Source organism: Triturus cristatus, chromosome 4_2, assembly GCF_964204655.1.
Source record: "Triturus cristatus chromosome 4_2, aTriCri1.1, whole genome shotgun sequence".
NCBI lineage: Eukaryota > Metazoa > Chordata > Amphibia > Caudata > Salamandridae > Triturus > Triturus cristatus.
Genome location: NC_140586.1, coordinates 355,285,842 through 355,308,743, shown reverse-complemented (window position 1 = coordinate 355,308,743; position 22,902 = coordinate 355,285,842). Strand labels below are relative to the sequence as shown.

The following is a 22,902-nucleotide window of genomic DNA, read 5'->3' as shown; positions in this document are numbered from 1 at the left end:
ACACACACACATATATATACACACACATACACACACACATATATATACACACACATACACACACACATATACATATATATACATACATATATATATCCAAATGCAAACAGCTTCTTCCGGTACCACGGAGACCCATGAGAGGCGGCGCACACGCCGGTAGAGCAATACAGCAAAAATGTCCAACTACACAACTCCAGAGTAAGTGCGATCTCAGGAAAAAGGGAATCAGGACAGAAAAACTAGTCTAAGCGATTTAATTACACGATGCGTTTCGACTACAGCCGTAGTCTTGGTCACATGTAACAAGCAGTGATACTTTGGTTGATTAAATAGTGTCACATGACATCCTAGTACAGGAAGTGGTGTACGAGGAAAACAAAGCAGCCATGTTGGAATGTGCAAATAACACCAAAATGCTGTTGAAAATCGGTAGGTAGTGAATCAAACCATCATGCACGGTACAACAGATAATCATGTAATTCAAACATAATGCTTCAAGTGTGTCAAGGATTCGCAAGGGCGCGAAGGAATTGGCCAGTGCGTGTGGTAACTGGTATAATGACAACGAGTTGTCGGCAGAGATGTAAGATGCGATATATAGTGTGATCGCATGTGTGTCACTGAAATGCTCCCCCAGTGACCAAAATGATGCCTGCCCGGTATGAGAAAAGCGCAGCACTATGCGGGACAAGTGTCCTGTTGTGGGCTCATCAGACAAGCCAAGGAAGGGATGGGGGAAAAGTTCTGGTTGGCACCAGAAAGTGTCACTCCTAATGTGTGTGTGAAAGGGTGACGTCAGTGAATGGGAGAATTCCCTCAGGTTGAATTGGCAATCACGGGCAAGTGCCCTGGAATGTAATGGGAGGGTCGTGGGCAAGTGCCCATGAAGTGACAACTTAAGTCCACTCACTTCAAACCACGTTTGACTTTCATACCAAGTCTACCTCACAATGGGATTGACACATTCCACGAAAATGTCACAAAAGCACGTACAGATTACAGACACAAGAAATGCAAGAAACAAAGCCAATCCAACAACCTCACCTTTAATCAGAGAAGAGCACTCAAGGAGCTGCCGGATGACAATGACATTGTTATTCGCCCAGCAGACAAGGGAGGCAATATTGTGATCTTGGACAGAGAACAATACATCAGTGAAGCCCAATGCCAATTGAATGATCACAATTTTTATGTGCGTATCTCTCAAGACACATACCAGAATGGCATTACCAACATCTGGGACAAATTGACAGAGTAGAAAGACAAGGGTATCCTAACATGGGATGAGTATTGCTATCTTAAGAGGGGTTATCCCATTCTTCCTGTGCTATACCTTCTACCGAAAGTGCACAAAGACCCCATCAACCCCCCTGGCAGACCTAACGTCTCGTCTCGTCCAGGGACAGTGTGGCAGAACACCTGTCGAAATATATAGATCATTTCCTGAGGGAATTTGTCATCAAGCTCCCGAGCTACATCCGTGACACCAAGGACATCCTTGTCAAAATACAAGACATTGAGTGGTGTGATTACTTTTCGTTCATCATACTTGATGTACACTTCCTATACACCATTATTTACCATCAACAGGGACTGGCAGCATGTAGACACTTTCTCAAGAGGAGGTTGGTGAGATACTGGGAGCACAGTAACATGATCCTCGATATGACGAAGTTCTGTCTGACAAACAATATCTTCCTCTTTGATGGTATGTTGTACATTCAGACCCCTGGTACAGCGATGGGATCATGTTTTGCTCCCAGTTTCGCGAATCTCTTCATGGGACTGTGGGAGGAGGAGATCCTTCAGGATCCTGAATTCTCTCTGGACTTTGGACGGGTGGTCATGTGGCTTCGCTACATTGACGACCTGTTCATCGTGTGTAGGGGTTCAGAGCGTGAAGCCAGAGATTTCATTAATAGATTGAATCCCAACGACCGGAACATCCTCCTCACAGGCAACATAGACAACAAACAAGCTGCATATCTCAATGTCAAACTCGAGATCAGAAACAATGCCATTCACACCACTCTGTTCCGTAAGGCGACAGCAGGTAACAGCATCCTCCATGCCCTCAGCAGTCATCCAGAAACCCCTCAAATGGAGCATTCCTTACGGGGAGCTGCTGAGGGCAAAAAGGAACTGTAACACAGAGGAGGGTTACAGACAAGAAAGTACCGCCAAGATGCAGAGATTCCAAGAGAGGGGTTACCCCAACTGGGTTCTCAGGAAGGCGAAAGCGAAGGCAGAAGGTGTTAGCAGAATGGACACGCTAGCAGACAAAACACACCCCTCTGACACTATTGAAGAGAGTGATACCAGGATTATACTCGCATACCACTAACACCAATGACATCAGACGCATTATCGCCAACAATTGGAATACACTTAGGAATGACAACATCATAGGTGAGACAATACAAGAGACCCAGTATCACATTCAGGAGAATTAGGAATATGAGGGACTTTCTTGTGCACAGTGACATCACAAGGCATACCATCAAGAGGGACCACAATCTACAGGGACTTTTTCCCTGTGGACATTGTAAAGCGTGCAAGAACAGCACATCTTGCAAAGAAGTCAAAATAGGCTTACACAAAAAAGCCATTAAACAATTTGTCACGTGTGGTACAACTTTTGTGGTTTATGGCATCATGTGTCCGTGCAAACAATGGTACATTGGAAGCACTACATTGATGGCCAAAAAGCGCATATTTGAGCATATGCGAGCCATAACCAACAAGGACCCCAAATACACAGTAGCTAGACATTTTCAAGCCAAACACTACTCAGACTCCTCTGTTCTCAGCAACTGCATAATGGAACATATTAACAGAAACCCCAGGGGTGGAGACAGAACACTTAGACTGAGACAGAAAGAGTCTTCATACTTAGTTGATTTCCAGACCAAGGTGCTGGGAGGGTTAAATCAGGACGAAGAACTAGCCATTCACCTGAAAACATCTTAGCGACCCTCTGAGGCCAACCTTTTTATGCCTTTGTTGCCCTTTGTTTCAACTTTCAGAATTTTCTTTGTTCCCCTTTCATTTCCTCCTTTTCTCTCTCCTTAGTAGCAGCGTGACAGATATGATTGTTAACATGTACTCGATCCCTACTGTGTTGGGGGTCCTGTTTTTTATTCAAATATTTTTTCGTTCTGTTTTTTAGGAGGAAAGGAAGGGACCCACTTCACCAGACTGCACTTGAGACCACGAGCACGGGTCGCCTAACCTTTTCTTCGTTTTTCACTTTGGCTGGTTGGTAATGTCACCTGGTTTTGATATTCGTAAGAATTGTGGCGGGCTCCGCCATCTTTGATTCAGCCATGTTGAGTGACATTTATCTTGGACATCATGCACATCTGTGGACTTAAGCTGTCACTTCATGGGCACTTGCCCACGACCCACCCGTTACATTCCAGGGCACTTGCCCGTGATTGCCAATTCAACCTGAGGGAATTCTCCCATTCACTGACGTCACCCTTTCTCACACACATTAGGAGTGACACTTTCTGGTGCCAACCAGATCTTTTCCCCCTTCCCTGCCTTGGCTTGTCTGATGAGCCCACAACAGGACACTTATCCCACATAGCGCTGCGCTTTTCCCATACCGGGCAGGCATCATTTTGGTCTCTGGGGAAGCATTTCAGTAACACACACGCGATCACACTACATATCGCATCTTACATCTCTGCCGACAACTCGTTGTCATTATACCAGTTACCACACGCACTGGCCAATTCCTTCGCGCACTTGCGAATCCTTGACACACTTGAAGCATTATGTTTGAATTACATGATTATCTGTTGTACCGTGCATGATGGTTTGATTCACTACCTACCGATTTTCAACAGCATTTTGGTGTTATTTGCACATTCCAACATGGCTGCTTTGTTTTCCTCATACACCACTTCCTGTACTAGGATGTCAGGTGACACTATTTAACCAACCAAAGTATCACTGCTTGTTACATGTGACCAAGACTACGGCTGTTGTCGAAATGCGTTGTGTAATTAAATCGCTTTGACTAGTTGTTCTGTCCCGATTCCCTTTTTCCTGAGAGCGCACTTACTCTGGAGTTGTGTAGTTGGAGATATAGTGAGCCATGTTAGGAAGTTAGTAAATACTTCACACAATCAGTTGGTCTTTTCTTCAGCATCCTATACACAGGCCTTATTGGTGGTTGTATATCAAACAATGTTGTTATATCATCATAATAGGATAAGTACATACATAACATACTCTCTGCTCACATTAAGGTAACATTTAAATTCTTGCAAGGGTGTATGAGGTGGTAATAAAAATCATGTATTTATGATTGCTTGAAACATGCTCGTTAAAATCACGGCAAAAAGATAATAAATTCGAGTTGCTGTCATGCCAAACTGCAAGGATGTGTACGAGGCAGCAACCCATTGATTCACTTTGAAGATGGTGAGTCAAGTGTGGTGGTTCAGATGCAGTAAGTTTGAGGTCCCCAAGCCATAAGGCAAGCTGGCACAGATTTTTGAAAAATGTCCGGTTCGAAAGGAGGGAGGCAAGATAACGTAGGTTTGTTTAATTACATTTATTTTGATTTAACTATCTTGAAAGTTCCTTATGCTAGTAAACCCACCAATCTCCCAGAATCACTTTCCATTAAGTCTTGTGTTTGCAGAAACTTCTTAATAAACCTCTTGGTAGCAATGAACCGTTCAGAGAACATTGCGATTCATTATTAAACACTGGTGTCCATCTGTCCACTTCCCCACACTCCATAACGTTAATTTCATCCACTACTACTGACCTTCTATTGGTAGGTGCATGGTAGGTCTGCGGTGCCAAATCTTTCCTTACCCTTCGCAATTACTCACCCTAGCCAACTAAAATCAGCATTGCTAACTGGTATGCTCTCATGCATCAAGGTTTTTCTTTCAGTGTCCCCATCATACATCTTTTTCGCTTTCACAGTCACTATCCCAACTACTCTCTGATCAGTCTTGATCACCCTCCAATTCCAACCGTTATCTGTCATTCGACATCCAGACATCAGTCCAACCATCAACCGAAGGAAGAGTCATTGACGTATAAATGATAATGTTGCTCACCACTGAGACCCAAGTATAAGCACTTACCCTTTGACTACGAAGAACGGATCTTCCATGGACATGATGCACGACTACTGTAGTTCCTTCTTGCTCTTTTGGGCCGATGTGAGAAGTCAATCTTTGTGGTCGCTTGAAGGCAGTCAAGAAGGGTCAGGGATGGGTATAGATAAAATGTTCTGAGGGTAATTAAACAGTACCTCAAGAATTGGGCAGATCTTGGAGAGTTGGCAAATAGTAGGTGGTACAGGGAAATGGGGACTGGGAGATAATAGGAAATTTACTGGAATGCCATTAATGGGTTCTGGAGTAGAATACTACTCGCCGAAAAAGCGCTTCGACGCCTCGTCAGGGGTAGTAAGCGCTATATAAATGCAATACAATAAAAGAATGAGGCAGGACAGGGCAAATAAGAAACTTAGAATTGATAAAATATACAGTTTATAGCGCGGTATAGAGAGGACATGTATCATTGGTTAGATTTACCAATCGCTGAACCGGCTTTCTGTGAGGGTGATAGATATATTTTGAAGCTGCGTGATGGAGTGTAGCGGATAGGGCGGCTAGATACCTCAATTAATTAAGGGCGTCCCTACCGAGAACTATGTTCCGCCTAAAGGCATGATATCAGTAACGTGGCAAGGCGGACTCCGCCCTTCACCCTTCCGATAATTAACAAATAGAAGGATGTTGTTTAGATAACTAAAACGAGGAAAAAAATGTGATAGAAACCTTATATAAAAACACACGTTACTATAGTAACTGTGAAAAACAAAGGCATGAGATATACTGGTGCGATTCAAGGGAAGAGTATTCAGGAACTTGAGGTGACCACCTGTCCGCTACTTACACGGACCCTCTGCAAATTCAACCCAGTATCCGCTGTTGCTCTTCTAACGGACGTAATTTGTTTTATTTTTCAGCACTTCCGGGTCGCATCACCAAACAATCCCACGGTCGAAGCTATTCTGGGAGTCCGGGAGTACTGCGAATTTGTAAAGAGACATATGATTGGAGCATTGGCAGCACGGCCGCCAATCCTAGTACGCCGCACAGAATTCCGAGTTTTAATTGGATTTGGCTATGGTCGGATAGCGGAGACCAGCACGTGCATCTGCCCCAGCCGTGGTGTAGACCCACAGTGTGCAATTTGTCGCCCGGTTCGTAGCGGGGTTGGATGGGTCCATGCGAATATAGCTAGTTACAGACAGCTCGGAGGCAGTCTGTCTGGGCTTTGGAGCTGAAGGTCAGGACAATACTACCGCATGCGGACCTGGATGGGAAGAAATAGGGAGGGAGTGGTATGGAGCTTGGAAGCGGTGAGCTGGACTGACCCCGGAGGTCACTGTGTGCAGTAGTTGTGCCCGATCACTGGGCTCCCGCAGCAGCCGGTCTCTTGCGGGTAGGATAGGATATGAGTTTTTAAAGCGTTCGAATGCCGTAGCGTCTTGGCACTGGTGAGTGTAGAGATGAATCAGTCTTAAGCGAAAACTCCCTTAGAACAGCCAAGTCTTCAGGCCCTTCCTAAAGCATTGATGGTTTGGTACAGATCTTAAGGAGAGAGGGAGATTGTTCCAGAGTCTTGCGGCGCAGTTTGAGAAGGCTCTTCCACCCCACCTAACTTTCCTAATCCTGCTCACCTGAAGAAGACTCAAGAGTGCTGGATCTTAGGGCACGGCCGGGGGTATAGGGAGTGAAAAATTGTCTAGCAAGCGCGACAAAGAATTTTCAATTCTATTAAGGACACGGAGGCGAGGATTATGCTTCTCTATCCTTACTGACATTCACAGCAGCCAATAAACAAACTTTAAACTGGCATGAACCCGGAAGGACAACCCCTTCCTGTATGTGCACCAATCATAACACAGTCCATAACATAATAACGTCTGACAAAGCCATAACTTCCTCTTTCTTTGCCATTATCTCCAACAGTCCAACCAAACTGGAAAACTCCACATGATGTAGATCCTTGTCCGAAACAACCTCATCCTTTCTGTCACCAAGCTGCACTCTGCAGAGGCCGAAACTCCAGAAGCTCAAGTTTGCTTGTTCTGGTCACCTGGAATGGAAACCGACATCGTAACTTCCATTCGAAATAATGAAACTGCATTAAACTTACAAAATTCCAGGGTGGGTACAACACATCATGTATACAAAATGGTTATCGTTATTGTAGCTTGGGTGGGATAATCCTCGCCTCCGTGTCCTTAATAGAATTGAAAATTCTTTGTCGCGCTTGCTAGACAATTTTTCATTCTATGTCAGTCCACGGAGGCTCCGATTATGCTAGTTTAAAGTTGATCCACCACCACCGAAGCCACGTCCACAATAGGTTTATGGTAAAATGTTTTAAATGTGGAATCAGCAGACCAGTCCGCCACAGTCATGATATCTTGCAACTGGGAGCCCGCCCCCAAAGACTTGGAAGCCATAGCTCCTCTAACAGAATGAGCTCCAAAAATGGACGTATCCACCCCCGCAAGACCCAGTAACCAAGTCACCCACCTGGCCAGGGTTGCAGAAGTGACCGGGCGAAAAGGTCTCTGAAGTGCAATTAATAACTGTCCTAACACATCAGTTCTAAATTCCCTAGTACAATCTTCATACACCTTCAAACATTTGGCAACACACAATTTGCTGTGATGAGGAAAAGCGGTCCCTATTCAGGAGGAATACAGTGTGATAGATAACCATACACTTAGAATAGAATGTATGTCTTTTGTCCAGCCGGACAAGAATTTATTTTCATAGTATTTTTCAAAAGTAGTATCAAATAAAACATTCAAATGACAAGTGGGCACAGCCGTGACCAACAGAACACAAGACAGAACAATGAACACAGAATTGGCCAAAGGGCAAGCCAAAATGGGTCTGTACAGTTGTTCTCAGTATAGACAGACACAAATTAATCATTTAACACCGTTGCACAATGTGTTATAGCTTGAGTCTAGTGCATAGGGTGTTTGGGTGTCGACGACGTTTCGATGCCACATTGAGTATAGGGCATCATCTTCAGGACAAACAAATAATGCACTGCTGTCTTGATAATATATCACACCTTTTTTACAATTCTAAGGTGGCAGAGAGTCGACGGTTCATTATAGGTGCAGGAGCGCTCAACAACTGGACTTTGGGGGTTGCTGACACCGGCGGGATCAATTCTGTTTGCTTTATGTCAGAAAGTCCTGTTGGGTGCTGTGTGCCAGCTGTTGGGGAATGCACGATCGCATTACTTCAGTGAGCGTGGGCAGTATCGCCGCATCTGCTTCGGAGTACACTGTTCTCTATAACATGAAATTGCCCAAGGTCCCTGTCTTAATTCCTTTGGGTTCCCTTGTTCTGTAAAATAGTGATGAGGAAAAGCAGGATACGAAATGCAATGTGAATGCGTTTTGGTACGCCTTGAAATCGTAAAGGAAACTCCCGAAGGAGTAAATACTCTACCTGCCAAATCCAAGGCCCGTACATCTGACACTCGTCTACACGAGATTAGGCACAGCAAGAGTGTCAATTTTGCTGATAATTGCTTCCTAGACAAAGCTTCATTATTGGGCCAGCCTCCCAAAAAACGCAGTACCACTGAAACATCCCAAAGTACGGTGTACCTAGGTTGAGGAGGGTTCACCAAACGAATACCTCGCACCACCTTGCAAACCAGAGGATGTTCCCCCACCGGTCTGCCTTCCACATGCGGGTGTCCCGCTGAAATAGCAGATCTAAAGTTATTTACCGTCCGGTATGCCAAGCCAGATTTGGCTAGTTCTGACAAAAAGTTTACGATCAGATGAATGTCGGATCCCATGGGATCAGTCTGTCGTTCACCACACCAACTAACCCATTGCTTCCAAGCGGATTCGTATCGTTTGTGTGTGGAGGGTGCCCAAGCTTGTGATAAGAAAAAGAGAGTGTCTTGCGAAACTCCCTGCACTTGCCAGCGACGCCTGAAAGTCTCCAGGCCATGAGAAGCAACTGGTCCTGCAACACTAACGGGTGCCGAAGTCCCTGCGGATCCGTGAGAATATCCGGAAACGACCGAAGTCGAACCGGAGGCGCGCAAGCCAATGTCAAGGCGGTCAGAAACCATGCTTGTGCTTTCCAACATGGTGAAACTAGAACAAGCTCCGCCTTCTGTCTGCGCACTTGTGCCAACACCCCCGGGATCATGGCAAACGGTGGGAAGGCATAAAGAATGCCCGTCGTCCATGAGTGAAGAAATGCATCCGAGCCGACCGCTAGGGGGTCCGGCCGCCAACTGTAGAACCGTGGAAGTTGTCTGTTTAGTCTAGACGCAAACAGGTCCAATACACAAGGTCCCCACTTGAGGTCCAACGTCTTGAACCTGTTGGGATGCAGCCTCCAATCGCTGCTGTCCCGCAAATGTCGTGAGTTCCAGTCCGCAATCGCGTTGGATGACCCGGGAATATACTCCGCCATCACCGTAATACGATGGTCCAGGCAATAATGCCAGAAGTCCTTGGCTATTTCCGCCAAGAGGCGAGATCTGGTCCCTCCGAGCCGATTTATGTAACGCACCGTGGACACATTGTCCATGCGCAGGAGAATGCAACAAGAAACCTTCCGAGGGGCCAGAGTGCGAATTGCAAATGCGCCCGCAAGAAGTTCCAAGCAATTTATGTGCATTTTCAGTTCCTCCTGGGGCCACCGACCCCCCGTTTCTAGAGTCCCACAACGAGGTCCCCAGCCCCATCGACTGGCATCCGACTCTATCACTACATCTGGGCTGGTCGAGAAAATGGCTCTGCCATTCCAGGCATCCATATGCTCTTAACCACCAATTCATCTCCGTACGAGCCTCTGTAGAAAGAACTATCTGTTGCGCATACGAGAGACCCTTGCGCAAATGCAAGATTTTCAATCTCTGAAGGGCCCTGTAATGTAGCGGCCCCGGAAAAATCGCCTGAATGGAAGCTACCAAAAGACCTACCAGGCGAGCCAGTGTCCTCAATGAGATTGTCGGAGAGGCAAGCGCTCTCCTCAACTCCTTCCTGATCGCAACTCTCTTCTTCAGAGGAAGAAGTAACTGACTTGTGAGCGAATTGATTTGAAATCCCAAAAAATCCATCGTTTGCGATGGGATCAACACCGATTTCTCTAGATTCAGCAGAAAACCTAATACCTGCAGCAGGTGAATCGTCCATGAAAGATGTACTACCAAGAGATCTTTTGACTGTGCCATAATCAAAATATCGTCCAGATAAATGATCAGACGTACCCCCCTTTCTCGCAACCATTGTACGACCGGTCTCATGAGTTTGGTGAAACACCAAGGGGCGGATGACAGACCAAAGGGCATCGCGGAAAATTCGAACCACTGGTCGTGACACAGAAACTAGAGAAACCGCCTGTGTGGCGGGAATATGGGAACCGCCAGGTAGGCGTCTTTCAGGTCCAAACGAACCAGCCAATCGTGTTCTAGAAGGATGTCTCGCAGTAAATGTATGCCCTCCATTTTGAAGTGGCGATACACCACCCAAGCGTTGAATTCTCTGAGATTCAACACCAAACGAAACCCCTTGTCCTTTTTCGGAACCAAGAAAATAGTGTTTACAAAACCCCGCTGGTGGGGGACAGACCTCACAATCGCTCCTTTGTGGAGCAACGTCTCCACTTCCTCGTCGATGAAATTCTGCTCTAGTAGGGAAAAACGTAGGGGTCCCGGCACCTGACTCTGTGTCGGAGAGGCATAGAACTCTATTTGAAAGCCCTGCACTGTCTGTAAAACCCAGGGATCGGACGTGAGCTCTTGCCACCTGTGAAGGAACAGTGCAATACGACCTCCCACCATACATTCTGTGGTACTTAAGATCTTTACCTGAATAGGAGCCATCTCCTGCTGAATTTTGCTGCCCTCTGTAGGTTCCTCTGTGGCCTCTACCTCTTCCTCCCTGATTGCGGGAGGGATAAAACTGTGGCTTCTGGCCACCTCTGCCTCGTTGTTCTGCTCCGCGTGAGGTCTGGTTAAAACCTCAGCCGAACCCTCGACCTCGTGAGCGGCGGCCCTGTCAAAAACACCCATGTGGAAAACTTTTTTGATGTTTGCCTGAGCCTTATCTAACGCCGAAAACGTGGCCACGTATTTCTCCGTTTCTTCTACAAATTTGTTGCCAAACAACATGCCGTTGGCAAGGGAACCTGGTTCGGTAGTGGCCATCTCCGCCAACTGGGGGTCGATGCGCATTAAAAAGGATCGTCTCCTCTCCGTCGAAAGCGCCACATTGGCATTGCCCAAAAAACACAAGGCCCTTTGGGCCCACTCCATAACATCCGATGTGTCCAACGGAACATTTTGGGTCTTGGCGTTGACCGCCGCATCCAGTATTTTCGTAAGTGGACCAGATACATCTAACAGTTTGTCCTGACACCCCCGCCAGGCCCTATCCAAACCCTTTTTAGGGTCCTTCGCGAACTTTCGCATAAAATTGGCCATATTCGGGTCTAATTCTGACGTATCTGCCACCTTGCCAGTCAAGGAGGGTCTCGGGCATTCCGACCGTAAGGTGGCTCGCACCTCTTTCTCAAAACCCTGCCGCAGATTGTGACCCACGTAATGCGCCACCTCTGCGCAAGGCACCCACTCAGTGGACCTAGGATGTATCAAGCTCTGGGGGTCAAATAAAAGATTCTTGGGCGTCTGACTGTCATCTGCCTTGTATGCAGTATGCTTGGACTTTTTTGCCTTCTTTTTTGGCATCACCGACTCCACATCCGAGTCTGAGGTAGCTGGTGTGGACGGGAAAGACTCGTCAGTAGTATATGCAGCCATGTACCCATGATCCTTCATAACATTTCTAGCCATGCGCGCCAAAACTTGGGCAGAAGACTGCGAGCTCTCCGCGCCAGAATGATGAGATTGCATCTTCCTCTTGCCATAATTGTGAAGAGGTTTAGTAAATGGCTTCAGTGCTTTAATCAAAGCTTTATTAACTGAACCCTGGACGTGGGTATCCAGGGCTTCCACCAGATTCTCCTCCAACTGTTCTGGCTCCTCATATTCTTCATATTGATCACAATCTACCCACTGATTATCTTCTTCGGCGTAGTACGCCATTGCTTTTAAGCAGAGAGGTCTGGAGGAGATTTTCAAGGGGGGGAGCAGCCCAGGGGCACTCAGAACTTGTCACAAAATATAGCACACAGACAGAAAAAACCACTGTAAAGTTCCGAAAAACTGTAATCAAGGTGGAAGGAGTAACCCCTTATTAACTCCCCTAGAGGCAAGCTCTAATCCGGCAACACGCTCCGGTAAGCGTTAAAATTGAGGCCAGAGATTGATGCAGCCTTTCTGAGCTCTGTGCGCGAAGGGCCGTTCACTCGTAATGCGAGAAAACGGCTCCTCGCGCACACGCGCAGTGTCTGGGGCAACGACGCGACCGCTCTCTGTGCACGAGAGTCTCGCGTCTGCCTCCTCCTGCTCCACCGCCCCCTACCGATACCCGCGCACTGTGAACAAAATTCGCGCACCGCCACTACACGGAATACCCTGAGGTAACGAGTGAGCGCAACATTGCGGACATCAATACAACAATGTCAAAACCTCCAAAATCAGTAATACAAGCGTTAATTAGAATTCCTCCCCACAATATTCACCAACAATGATAAAATAAAGGGAAGGCACTTATCTGCTGCTGCAGCAGCAAAGAAAGAGGAAGTTATGGCTTTGTCAGACGTTATTATGTTATGGACTGTGTTATGATTGGTGCACATACAGGAAGGGGTTGTCCTTCCGGGTTCATACCAGTTTAAAGTTTGTTTATTGGCTGCTGTGAATGTCAGTAAAGATAGAGAAGCATAATCGGAGCCTCCGTGGACTGACATAGAATCAGTATCTTCTGAATGTCCTTGGCTCCTCCCCCGAAGACGGCTTTGTGGACCAGGCATAGTGCCTTGAACTCCACACGTTGTTGTACGGGGAGCCAGTGTAGAGTTCTAATTCCCGCAGAGATAGACTGATCTCTGGGAATGTCCAAAAGCAGTCTCGACGCGGCATTCTGCAAAGTCTGTAACCTACTCAACTGGGCCTTGTTTATCCCTAACAGTAGGGCATTACAATAGTCCAGCTTGGACAACAGAAGCACCACCACCACTGTCTTGCGTAGCTCTAACGTAATAAAAGGGAAGATCTTTCTCAAGGTTTTTATTAAGAAAAAGCATGATGAAGCAAGGCTGTTCACATGGGCAGAGAAATTTAGCTGACAGTCGAACAGCACACCAAGGTTTCTCACCTTTGGCACGGGGCGGGGGCATTCACCAGCCTTCAGGGGCCACCAGGAGTTGTTCCACAGGGGTTGCCCCTGGCCAAACTCAATGATCTCTGTTTTGTCTGTATTGATCTTCAGGAAGCTCTGGTTCATCCAGGTCATAATTTCCAGTAGGCACGTGTGGAATCTAGCGGCTGTGTCATCTGATTGCTTGGCCGTCGATATTATGAGCTGGGAATCGTCCGCGTATGGCACTAGGGCAAAACCATGCTTCCTGATGAGTCTGGCCAGAGGGGTAACATAGATGTTAAACAGCGTAGGTGACAGCGCTGAACCCTGAGGGACCCCACACGGGAGATGGAAACTGTCGGACTGAAGGCCATCCCAGTATAAGCTCTGCTCCCTTCCCTCCAAAAATGATGAGGCTGGGCCCTCAATACTGACCTCCCGCAGTCTCTGTATTAACATCGTGTGGTTCACAGTGTCGAAGGCAGCCGACAGATCTAACAAGACCAGAATAGCCCTACCTCCTTTGTCGACTATGCTACGGATCTCCTCCGCTGCCACGAGCAGAGCTGATTCCGTCGAATGTTGTGAACGAAAACCATGTTGGGTAGAGTCTAGCAAATTGTGAGTATCTAGGTACTCCGTCAGTGACCTGTTTACTGATTTCTCCAGGATTTTGGCTGCAATGGGTAGCGCGACAATAGGATGGTAGTTCTTAGGTTCACAAGGATCTAATGTGGGCTTCTTCAGTAATGGCCTGATCGTGGCTCTCTTCCAGCTGGAAGGATAGTTACCCGATTCCAGCACTTGGTTGATTAAAGGTGTTAGTTCCTCAGCAATTCTGTCCACAGCAAGGTGCAGGATCGTGGGGGGACAGGGGTCTTTGGGTGAACCTGATTTAGTAACAGCGATAAGTTTACAGGTGTCTTCCCTAGTGATTGGTGGGAACTTCATCAAACTAGGATGTAAAATAACTTTGTCGGTCAATAGTTGCTCTTGCTAGTCTGGGCTCGGGTGAGTGTTCAGAAGTTCTTTATAGATTAGTTGGACCTTTTCCTGGAAGAAGGAGGCTAATTTGTTACACATCACTTGGTCAGGCTGAAACGTATTAGCCTGAGGCGGTTTGGAGAGTAAGGTTACTGTTTTAAAAAGCTCTTTAGTAGAGTTACCTGCTTCCCTAATCTTGGTGGCGTAAAACAAACTTTTTGCAGCAACTATTGCATCTCTATGTTGTTGAAGGGCGCAGTTATACCTAATTTTCTTCTCGGGACTGTTGTCCGCCCTCCAAAGGCAAATAAACACTACAATACCCATAAACACTAGCTGGGTATCACATGACAACCATAGAGTAGACCCCTATATAAGGAGTACAAGAGAATATCCTATCCTCTTTCTTTGTTGCTCCGCAGCCAGTTAAGTGCTTTGCCTTCTGTGTATTCTATTGTCTTATTGCTCGCTTATGGTTACTTACGCGCTATAGCCTATGCGATTTCTGCGCATCATTGATATTTATGCTCACTATTATTTTTGCTCAGTTTCTTGATTCTGTGCTGGCTGTTGCTTGTATGCGCTATTCACGCTGCCGTTGTCTCTCGCTGTGCGGCTTCTCGCCCGTATTTTCCACATGGCGCGGGGGTTTGGGAGCGCAGCTTTCCTCCTCGGACCGGGCGCTGTGTGCCCGCGATTCATTTTAGTGGAGCGGGAGATAAGGGGTGAGGACGCGTGTCGAATCGACACGCAGTCCTCTTTCTGGCTCTATGGGAGGGTCGTTCCGTGCATGCGCGACGGCCATTTTACCAGGCTTTTTGTGTTGTTGTCGGGTTTGAGAGAGCGCGGGAGCAGCGCTATTTATGCTCAATACCCACTAGCCTGTGCCAGCCCCAACTGACACCCAATTACACCAGTTTGAGGATTTGGGCTGTATAATAACAGCATAGGCATTGCCTAGAGTGGTATTTCTGGGCAAGCCCTCCCACCCCTTCTATTCTAATTGCACTCATTGTGTTTTACCTCTTTGTGGTGCATTGGCTTGCCTGGGGTTCGCCACTCCCCCTTATTATCTCACTGTCATTCCCTCAAGTGTTTTTCCTGTGGTTTTCTACAGCGCTGACAGTGCGTATTGGCTCCAATTTATCCTCTAGTGGGTGTACCCATCACTTTTTTTAGTGGCAATATGTCTGAATACTTTTATGATGAGGATTATTTTGATGAGGGCCCCTCTTGGTCCCTGGAGCATGAGCTGGTCAAGGCTCTTGATGTGGGAGTTCAGCACTCCGTTCATAAAGCCATGGTCATGGCTATTGAACCTTTGAAACGCCACTTGTGTAATTACGCCCTGCAGGAGGGATGGCTTCCTGGGTCTGCATCCCATTTTTCCTCTAGCGGGAAGGGTTCCAAGAATCCCCATTCTTCTGATTTTGCCAAATTTGCGAAAACTTTGTCTTTTGACCATACATATGGTTCTTCGTCCTAGGACACTCATTCTAGTTTCCCTCAGGGAGATGATGGTTCTACCTCTTCTGATACGGCTTCTGAATCCGAGGCTTCTCGTCCTCCTACTAAAAAGCAGCATAAGGAGCGTTATGTTGATGCACCATCTCATCCAACTATACTCACTTTTGATCCTACGGCGATTGTTCACTCTAACTCCTCGTCATGGCTACCCTCTCAGTAGGTTGCTGATTATGTGCAGTCACATATCCGCCAGGCCTTTGGTACAGATGTGAGGGCGCGTTTGCGCTCGGAATGCCCTAGGCCGGATTTAGCTGACAAGGTGGCAGACACACCGGAGGTGGACCCCTCCATGCTCACTTACCTTAAAAAATACAATAAAGATCCAAAGAAAGGTATCGATCGAGCATGGAGGTCTTGTCAAGATGAATTGCTTGATTTGACAGGTCCTCTTACAAAAATATTGGACTTGGGTTTTAGGGCCAAGGAATAAGGACAAATAATAGATCCTGATGATCTGATCGGATAGGCTCAACGGGCCATCTATCAATTGGGCAATGCCAACTGTGCCATGTCTTGCGAGCGCCGTCGCTCTATTCTTTTGAAGCTCGACCCAAATTGGCGGAGCTTTCTACATCCGAATCTGGCCCTTTGGCTCAGGGTCTCCTTTTTGGTCAGCGTTTTCTGAAGGAGCTGACTAAGTTTGTTGCTGCCTTCAGTGCTCTCGACAAGGCGCAGGGTTCCCTCAGGCGGGCTTTTCGTCCAGTTTTTGGCCGGGCCGGACGATATCGTGGACGGTCGTTCGGCCGTGGTTTTCAGCAAGGCGCCCAGCGAGGATCTCACTCCCAACGCGGTAGATTTCAAGATTCCAACTCCACCTCCTCCGCTTCCTTCTATCCAACACGTGGATCTCGAAACAGGTTCAAGAAAGGCCGTTATGGAGTTAACCAGGGAGGCCAACATGATGCCACATCTTCATGTGAGCTTGATTTCCTTTTCGGAGGTGCATTTGGGGGGGCAGGATAAAATGTTTTCTCCACAATTGGCAAAAAATCTCGCAGGATGCTTGGATCATGGACACGGTGCAAGGTTACAAAATAGAGTTTTTCCATTCCCCCTCTCAAACTCTCCCTCCTCGACCCATGCTTTTTTCCCTTCAAGACCAGACCTTTATTTCCAGCGAGATAGACTCTCTTCTTCAAAAATGGGCCATTGTTCGGACGTCTCGTCATCCCCAGGGTTTCGTCAGCAACATCTTCCTAGTACAGAAGAAGGGGGTGGATCCAGGCTAGTTTTCAATCTCAAGGAGTTCAATGGATGGGTTGTATATCGACATTTCAAGATGGAGGGGATCCATCTTCTTCATGAAGGGGACTGGATCGTCCGCCTAGATCTGAAAGATGCGTAACTGTCTGTGCCCATTTACAAACCTCATCTTCGTTTTCTTCAATTCCAATGGCAGGGAGTATGGTACGAGTACAAAGTCCTTCCCTTCGGCCTCTTGTCAACACCTTGGTGCTTCATGAAAATTCTGAGGCCTGTCGTAGACTTTCTGCGAGCCCGGGGCGTTGGTCTCATTATCTACTTGGACGACATTCTCATCATGGGTCAGTGTCCTCGTCTGGTGATGCAACATCTAACCTGGACCATAGATCTGTTACAGACTCTGGGTTTCTTGGTCAATCCTCAGAAGTCTGAATTGATTCCGTCTGTCAGTCGAGTTCCTGGGGTTTCTGATCAACTCCCTCTCTTGTCAACTCCTCTTGCCCAATCAGAAGATCAGATCTATCAAGAGAGAGTTGAGATTGATTTTGCACAAGCAGATTGTGTCCTTGAGATCTGTAGCCCGGATCGACGGCTTGTTAGCTTCATCCATCCAAGCGATCTTCCCGGGTCCCCTTCATTACCGTGCACTCCAATGACTCAAGATCCGTCATCTCCAGAGAGACCTCAAGTATTCCGATCAGATTTCTCTCACAGAAGAGGCGAGGTGGGAGATGTTGTGGTGGCTAGAGCACATGGAGTCTTGGAACGGTCGAGCCCTATTTGGATCCAATATATTGGTGGTGATAGAATCCAACGCCAGTCGGTGGGGTTGGGGAGCCCGTTGTGATCCAGTGTCTCCGGGCGGCTGTTGGGCTCCAGAGGAATTGAATCTCCACATCAATTGCCTGGAACTTATAGCGGGTTTTGCGATTCACTGCCTTTCGCCCCGTCGGACGAATCGTTGCATCCTTCTCCGCATGGACAACGTGTCGGCGGTTCGTTATGTGAACAAATTGGGTGGGACAAGATCCCGGATTCTAGCGGATATTGCCAAGGATTTCTGGCACTTTTGCCTTCACAACAAACTCTTTGTAGTGACGAAGTATCTTCCGGGGTGCAACAACCAGGTTGCCGATTGGTATTCCCAGCATCTCCGGGATTTCAGCAATTGGAGGCTCCACCCTCGACTGTTCCAGTCGTTGACTCAGATGTGGGGTCCTTGTTAGATCGATCTGTTTGCCTCTCGACTCAACAAACAGATTCCAGTATTTTTCAGCTGGCGTCCGGATCCGGAGGCTCTGGCCACGGAAACCTTTCTTCAGGCGTGCCTGTCGAATTCTCAGTTATGCTTTTCCTCTGTTTGTAATGATTCCCATTGTCCTAGCCCGAGCCAAAAGTTATCAATCGGAATTGATTCTGATCACTCCTCTTTGGAGGGCTCAGGCGTGGTTTCCCGTACTTCTGGAAATGCTGTGTGCAGTACCGATTCTTCTACCCCAGCGGTGGAATCTGTTGCTGGATCCTCTCAAATCACCGCATCCGTTGGTAGCCTCAGGCTAACTCTTGCTGGTCGCTTGGCGGATTTCGGGGATCGCTGGAAAATCCCAGGCCTTTCACGAGACAAACCAGATTTATCAGTGAGGCTTGGTCGCCCAACACACACAAACGTTATTCTGCAGCCTGGAAACGTTGGTGTGGTTGGTGCTCTCAACGGGAGGTGGATCCTGCTACAGCGGATGTCTCTTTGTTGGTGAATTTTCTTGCATCCATCGCTTCTTCAGGTCTTGCCTATCGCACTGTCAATAATTTTCGGTCAGCCATCTCAGCGGGTCACGTGGCGATTTATGGCAAGCCAGCTGGTGAACATCCGTTGATATGCAAATTGCTCAGAGGTATCCGGTTGGTAAAACCACCTTGTTCTAAATATTGTTATGGGATGTTTCCACTGTCTTACGATTCTTGGATGCCTGGCCTTCCAATAAATTTCTCTCCCGTAAGCAACTTTCTGCTAAGCTAGCTATGCTATTTTGTCTAATGACGTGCAAGCGGGTTTCGGATATCTGCGCGCTAGATCTAGCGGGTCGTCTGTTTTCCCCAGAGTGTGTTACTTTTGTTGTCACCAGACGCACTAAATGTAACACCTCTTCTATTACTTATCCTGTTTTTCCTGATAATCCTAAACTATGTGTGGTACAATCTATCCGGGATTACGAGGTAAGTACTGCAGACTTTCGGCAGGATATGGGAGGTCAATTATTGATTGCTCTGCAGAAACCCTTTCGCCCAGTAACCCCAGCTACCTTAGCAAGATGGGTGCGCTGGCTCATGGGCGAAGCAGGAATTGATGTTTAAAAATTTGGTGCACATTCCGCTCGTGGGGCTATGGCCTCTAAAGCCTTTTTATGTAGGTGTTAGTGCTGAGGATTTTCAGTAAAGAAAATGAGAAGCATAATCCTCGCCTCCCTGTCCTTAATAGAATTGAAAATTCTTGTCACGTATGTTCGCAAATTTTGAATTTTGCCTGTATCCGTTATCCTGAGGCTGGAGAGAGGAGGATCACGGTGTCTCATCACAAGGTTCAGGCCCATCTAGTGACTGCTGCAATGGGAGCCTTGCCACAGCATTTTCTGAAGGATACCTGTGGCACTTAAGGCATGTATTGGCACTGGATATTGCGTTTGTTACGTGACCGTACTGCTACAATCGACTGCCCTCTGGCGGCCCTCAATATTTTAAACAGGTGAAGCGCCGTGGCTGGCATTACACACAGCCAGAAGAACGCTCATTCAAAATCTATTCGAAGCGATTGGTACATATGTGCCTGTTAGGGTTTTCCCATGGCCGGTTTCTTAATAGCTTAACCAGTATTTTAGTGTCCTGGCTTTTGTAAAAAAAAAAAAATGATTTTCTATCACAACACTGAGCCCTTCTTAGCCGTTTTAGGGATTTTAAAGGTATCCCTGTTTTGTGGATTCTCCTTGAAGGAACCGACAAAATAGCCGCCTAAAAATACTTTAGGTGGAATGGGGGTGTGGGTGCTGCACAAGAAAGTATTTTATTTTCTCCTAAAAAGGGCATAAATGAAAGGCTTGCTGTGCGAGGATAACCATCTTACCAGATTTCAGGAACAAACCGAGTTGAATCAAAAACACAGTTTTTGCTTTTTTTCTAAGCGGTAGGCATTTTTTCCTAATTTTTGTGGTGTCAACTTACTTGAAGTTTATGGTGAAAGGAGGTGCGAAACTCGAGGTTGATCCTGGAAAGCAATACATTTCTCAAAAGTAGTCCAAATTCTACATTCGGAAAGGATTCATTGTGTTAAATCACTCAAGTTTCCCCCAAAAAACAAACTGATTAAATAAAAAATTAATGAAAATGGGTAGGGAAAAACAGCCATTTGTGACATTTACACCTGTAACTTCTTGTCACGATGGGCTATTTACAAGAGCAGTATACTGTTATGTCCAGCAAATCCTTCTGGTTGCAGCAATTACATAGGGTTTGTAGGTTCTCCAAAAATATGTGATACTCGGAGCCAACTGATCTGAGCCTTACACTGAAGTTTCATTGTGAACCAGTTACACAGCAGTTCACTTTGTAAAATGTAAAGAATGAATAACTGGTTTAAACAAAACTTATGTATTTCTAAAATGTACCCATGATACTGAGTTTGGGTGCCATGGTTATTTATATGTCCCTAAATTTGGGGTTAACCATACTATCATGAGTCAGGAGGCATTTTGCAGAATGTCTTCTTTCTTGCACACTGGCTTACATTTGGACACAAATGCAGAGGACCCAGTTGGTAATAACAATTGTTTTACTAGCCAGTGTTCCAATATGTCTCCTGATAACGTTCGAGCGCCTGGGATACGAAATGTACCAAAATACGACCTGAAGACATAATATTTCACCCAGTAGAGTCCATACTTTTTGTACAATGTAGGTAGCTATGGAATTTGGGCCATAGCTTGGAGGCTGCTCCAGGGGAACCTACCATACCATGACATTTATGAAAATTAGACAGCTAGTGGTGTCCAGCGTGGTGTGACTTGTGTGGTTCTAACAAGGTTTTTCATGACCAGAGGCACCTGCAAAGCTCAAACTTTGGCAAAAAACTCTCATTTTCCTCACATTTCAGTGAGGGAAGGTTCTGGAATCTGCAGCCATCCACAAATTACCTACCAGACGCATTCCCCCACATCTGATAAAAATGGTAACTCACTTGTGTGAGAGGGCCTTCTGCCCGCAACAGGAAAGGGCGCTTAAAGCAACATGGGTAGATTACAATCTTCCAATAAAAATTAACCCTTTTTTATTTTTAAAATGTTATGATGTAAAGACGTTCATAAGAGAGTGGATTTCAAAAATAATCTTTGATATTATTATTTAGACATTCGTTTTAATCTGATTTACAAGGTTAACGTTTGTGTGGAATTATGAGATTTATACTCCTGAATCTTATATATTGAATACAAGGATTTGCCTCCAATTTAAATTGTGTGTGCCTGTTCTTTAGAAGTAATTCTTCTATCAACTATATTGACAGTTTTGTTTCAATTCAGTACCCACTGTCACTTTTCAGACAGATAATTCAAGCATATAGAAAATATAGATTATGATGACATTGAATGGAATGAATATGTGTTTGACCAGTAGGACAGCTGTGTTTTTTTTGGGAAGTCTGGATAATGACTTGGAACCGGTTTGCCCCATTGCATGTCATCATAATCTATATTTTCTGCAGAGGAACTTAATCTGTCCTGCAACTCTTTTGTGCCATGAAGGTCACCCGCCTGGACTTTTTCAAGGCTGCAAAAATCTTTTTACACTTCTATTACAATATTATTACTAGCTAGTAGCTTAAAAAAGTGTACCCATCACCAGTCCACCTAGATGTACGAAAATAAATATGTGAAAAACGTGAAGGGCAAGACATTATGGAGTGAATTGTGATTGCTCCATTTGTGAGTCTTTTAGTACTTTAAAGAAATTATATACAGCAATTTACCCAGTGTCTGTATATTAGTTTTGTTGGATTAAATACACAAAGGGAAAGGTGTCTATTAGAATGTGATCATGCCTTAATAGCGGGGAACAACCTTTACAACGCAACTTTTACAACGCACTACCTTTACAACGCATTTTTTACAACGCATAATCCATTACAACGCATGACATTACAACGCATGACACTACAACGCATTTTTAAAAACTACCTTTACAACGCATTCCATTACAACGCATACTACCATTACAACGCATACCATTACAACGCATAATATTACACTACACTATCCAACACTTACCCTACTGTTGCACCCCCTGGAGTTAGAATAGTAATTTTTACCCCTATACTATCCAACACTTACCCTACTGATGCACCCCCTGGAGTTAGAATAGTAATTTTTACCCCTATACTATCCAACACTTACCCTACTGTTGCACCCCCTGGAGTTAGAATAGTAATTTGTACCCCTATACTATCCAACACTTACCCTACTGTTGCACCCCCTGGAGTTAGAATAGTAATTTTTACCCCTATACTATCCAACACTTACCCTACTGTTGCACCCCCTGGAGTTAGAATAGTAATTTTTACCCCTATACTATCCAACACTTACCCTACTGTTGCACCCCCTAGAGTTAGAATAGTAATGTTTACCCCTATACTATCCAACACTTACCCTACTGTTGCACCCCCTGGAGTTAAAATAGTAATTTTTACCCCTATACTATCCAACACTTACCCTACTGTTGCACCCCCTGGAGTTAGAATAGTAATTTTTACCCCTACACTATCCAACACTTACCCTACTGTTGCACCCCCTGGAGTTAGAATAGTAATTTTTACCCCTACACTATCCAACACTTAC

General features: G+C 46.0%; 1 protein-coding gene across 1 annotated transcript in view; it reads right to left on the bottom strand.

Moving 5' to 3' along the window:
* Positions 1-6,823, bottom strand: part of STX6 (syntaxin 6) — a 145,434-nt gene extending 138,611 nt beyond the window's left edge. Inside the window, exon 1 of the mRNA XM_085601762.1 lies at positions 5,115-6,823. Coding sequence (XP_085457888.1) covers positions 5,115-5,149 — 35 coding nt within the window. The 5' untranslated portion in view covers positions 5,150-6,823. The remainder of the gene's footprint in view (positions 1-5,114) is intronic.
* Between the last annotated feature and the right edge of the window lie 16,079 nt (positions 6,824-22,902).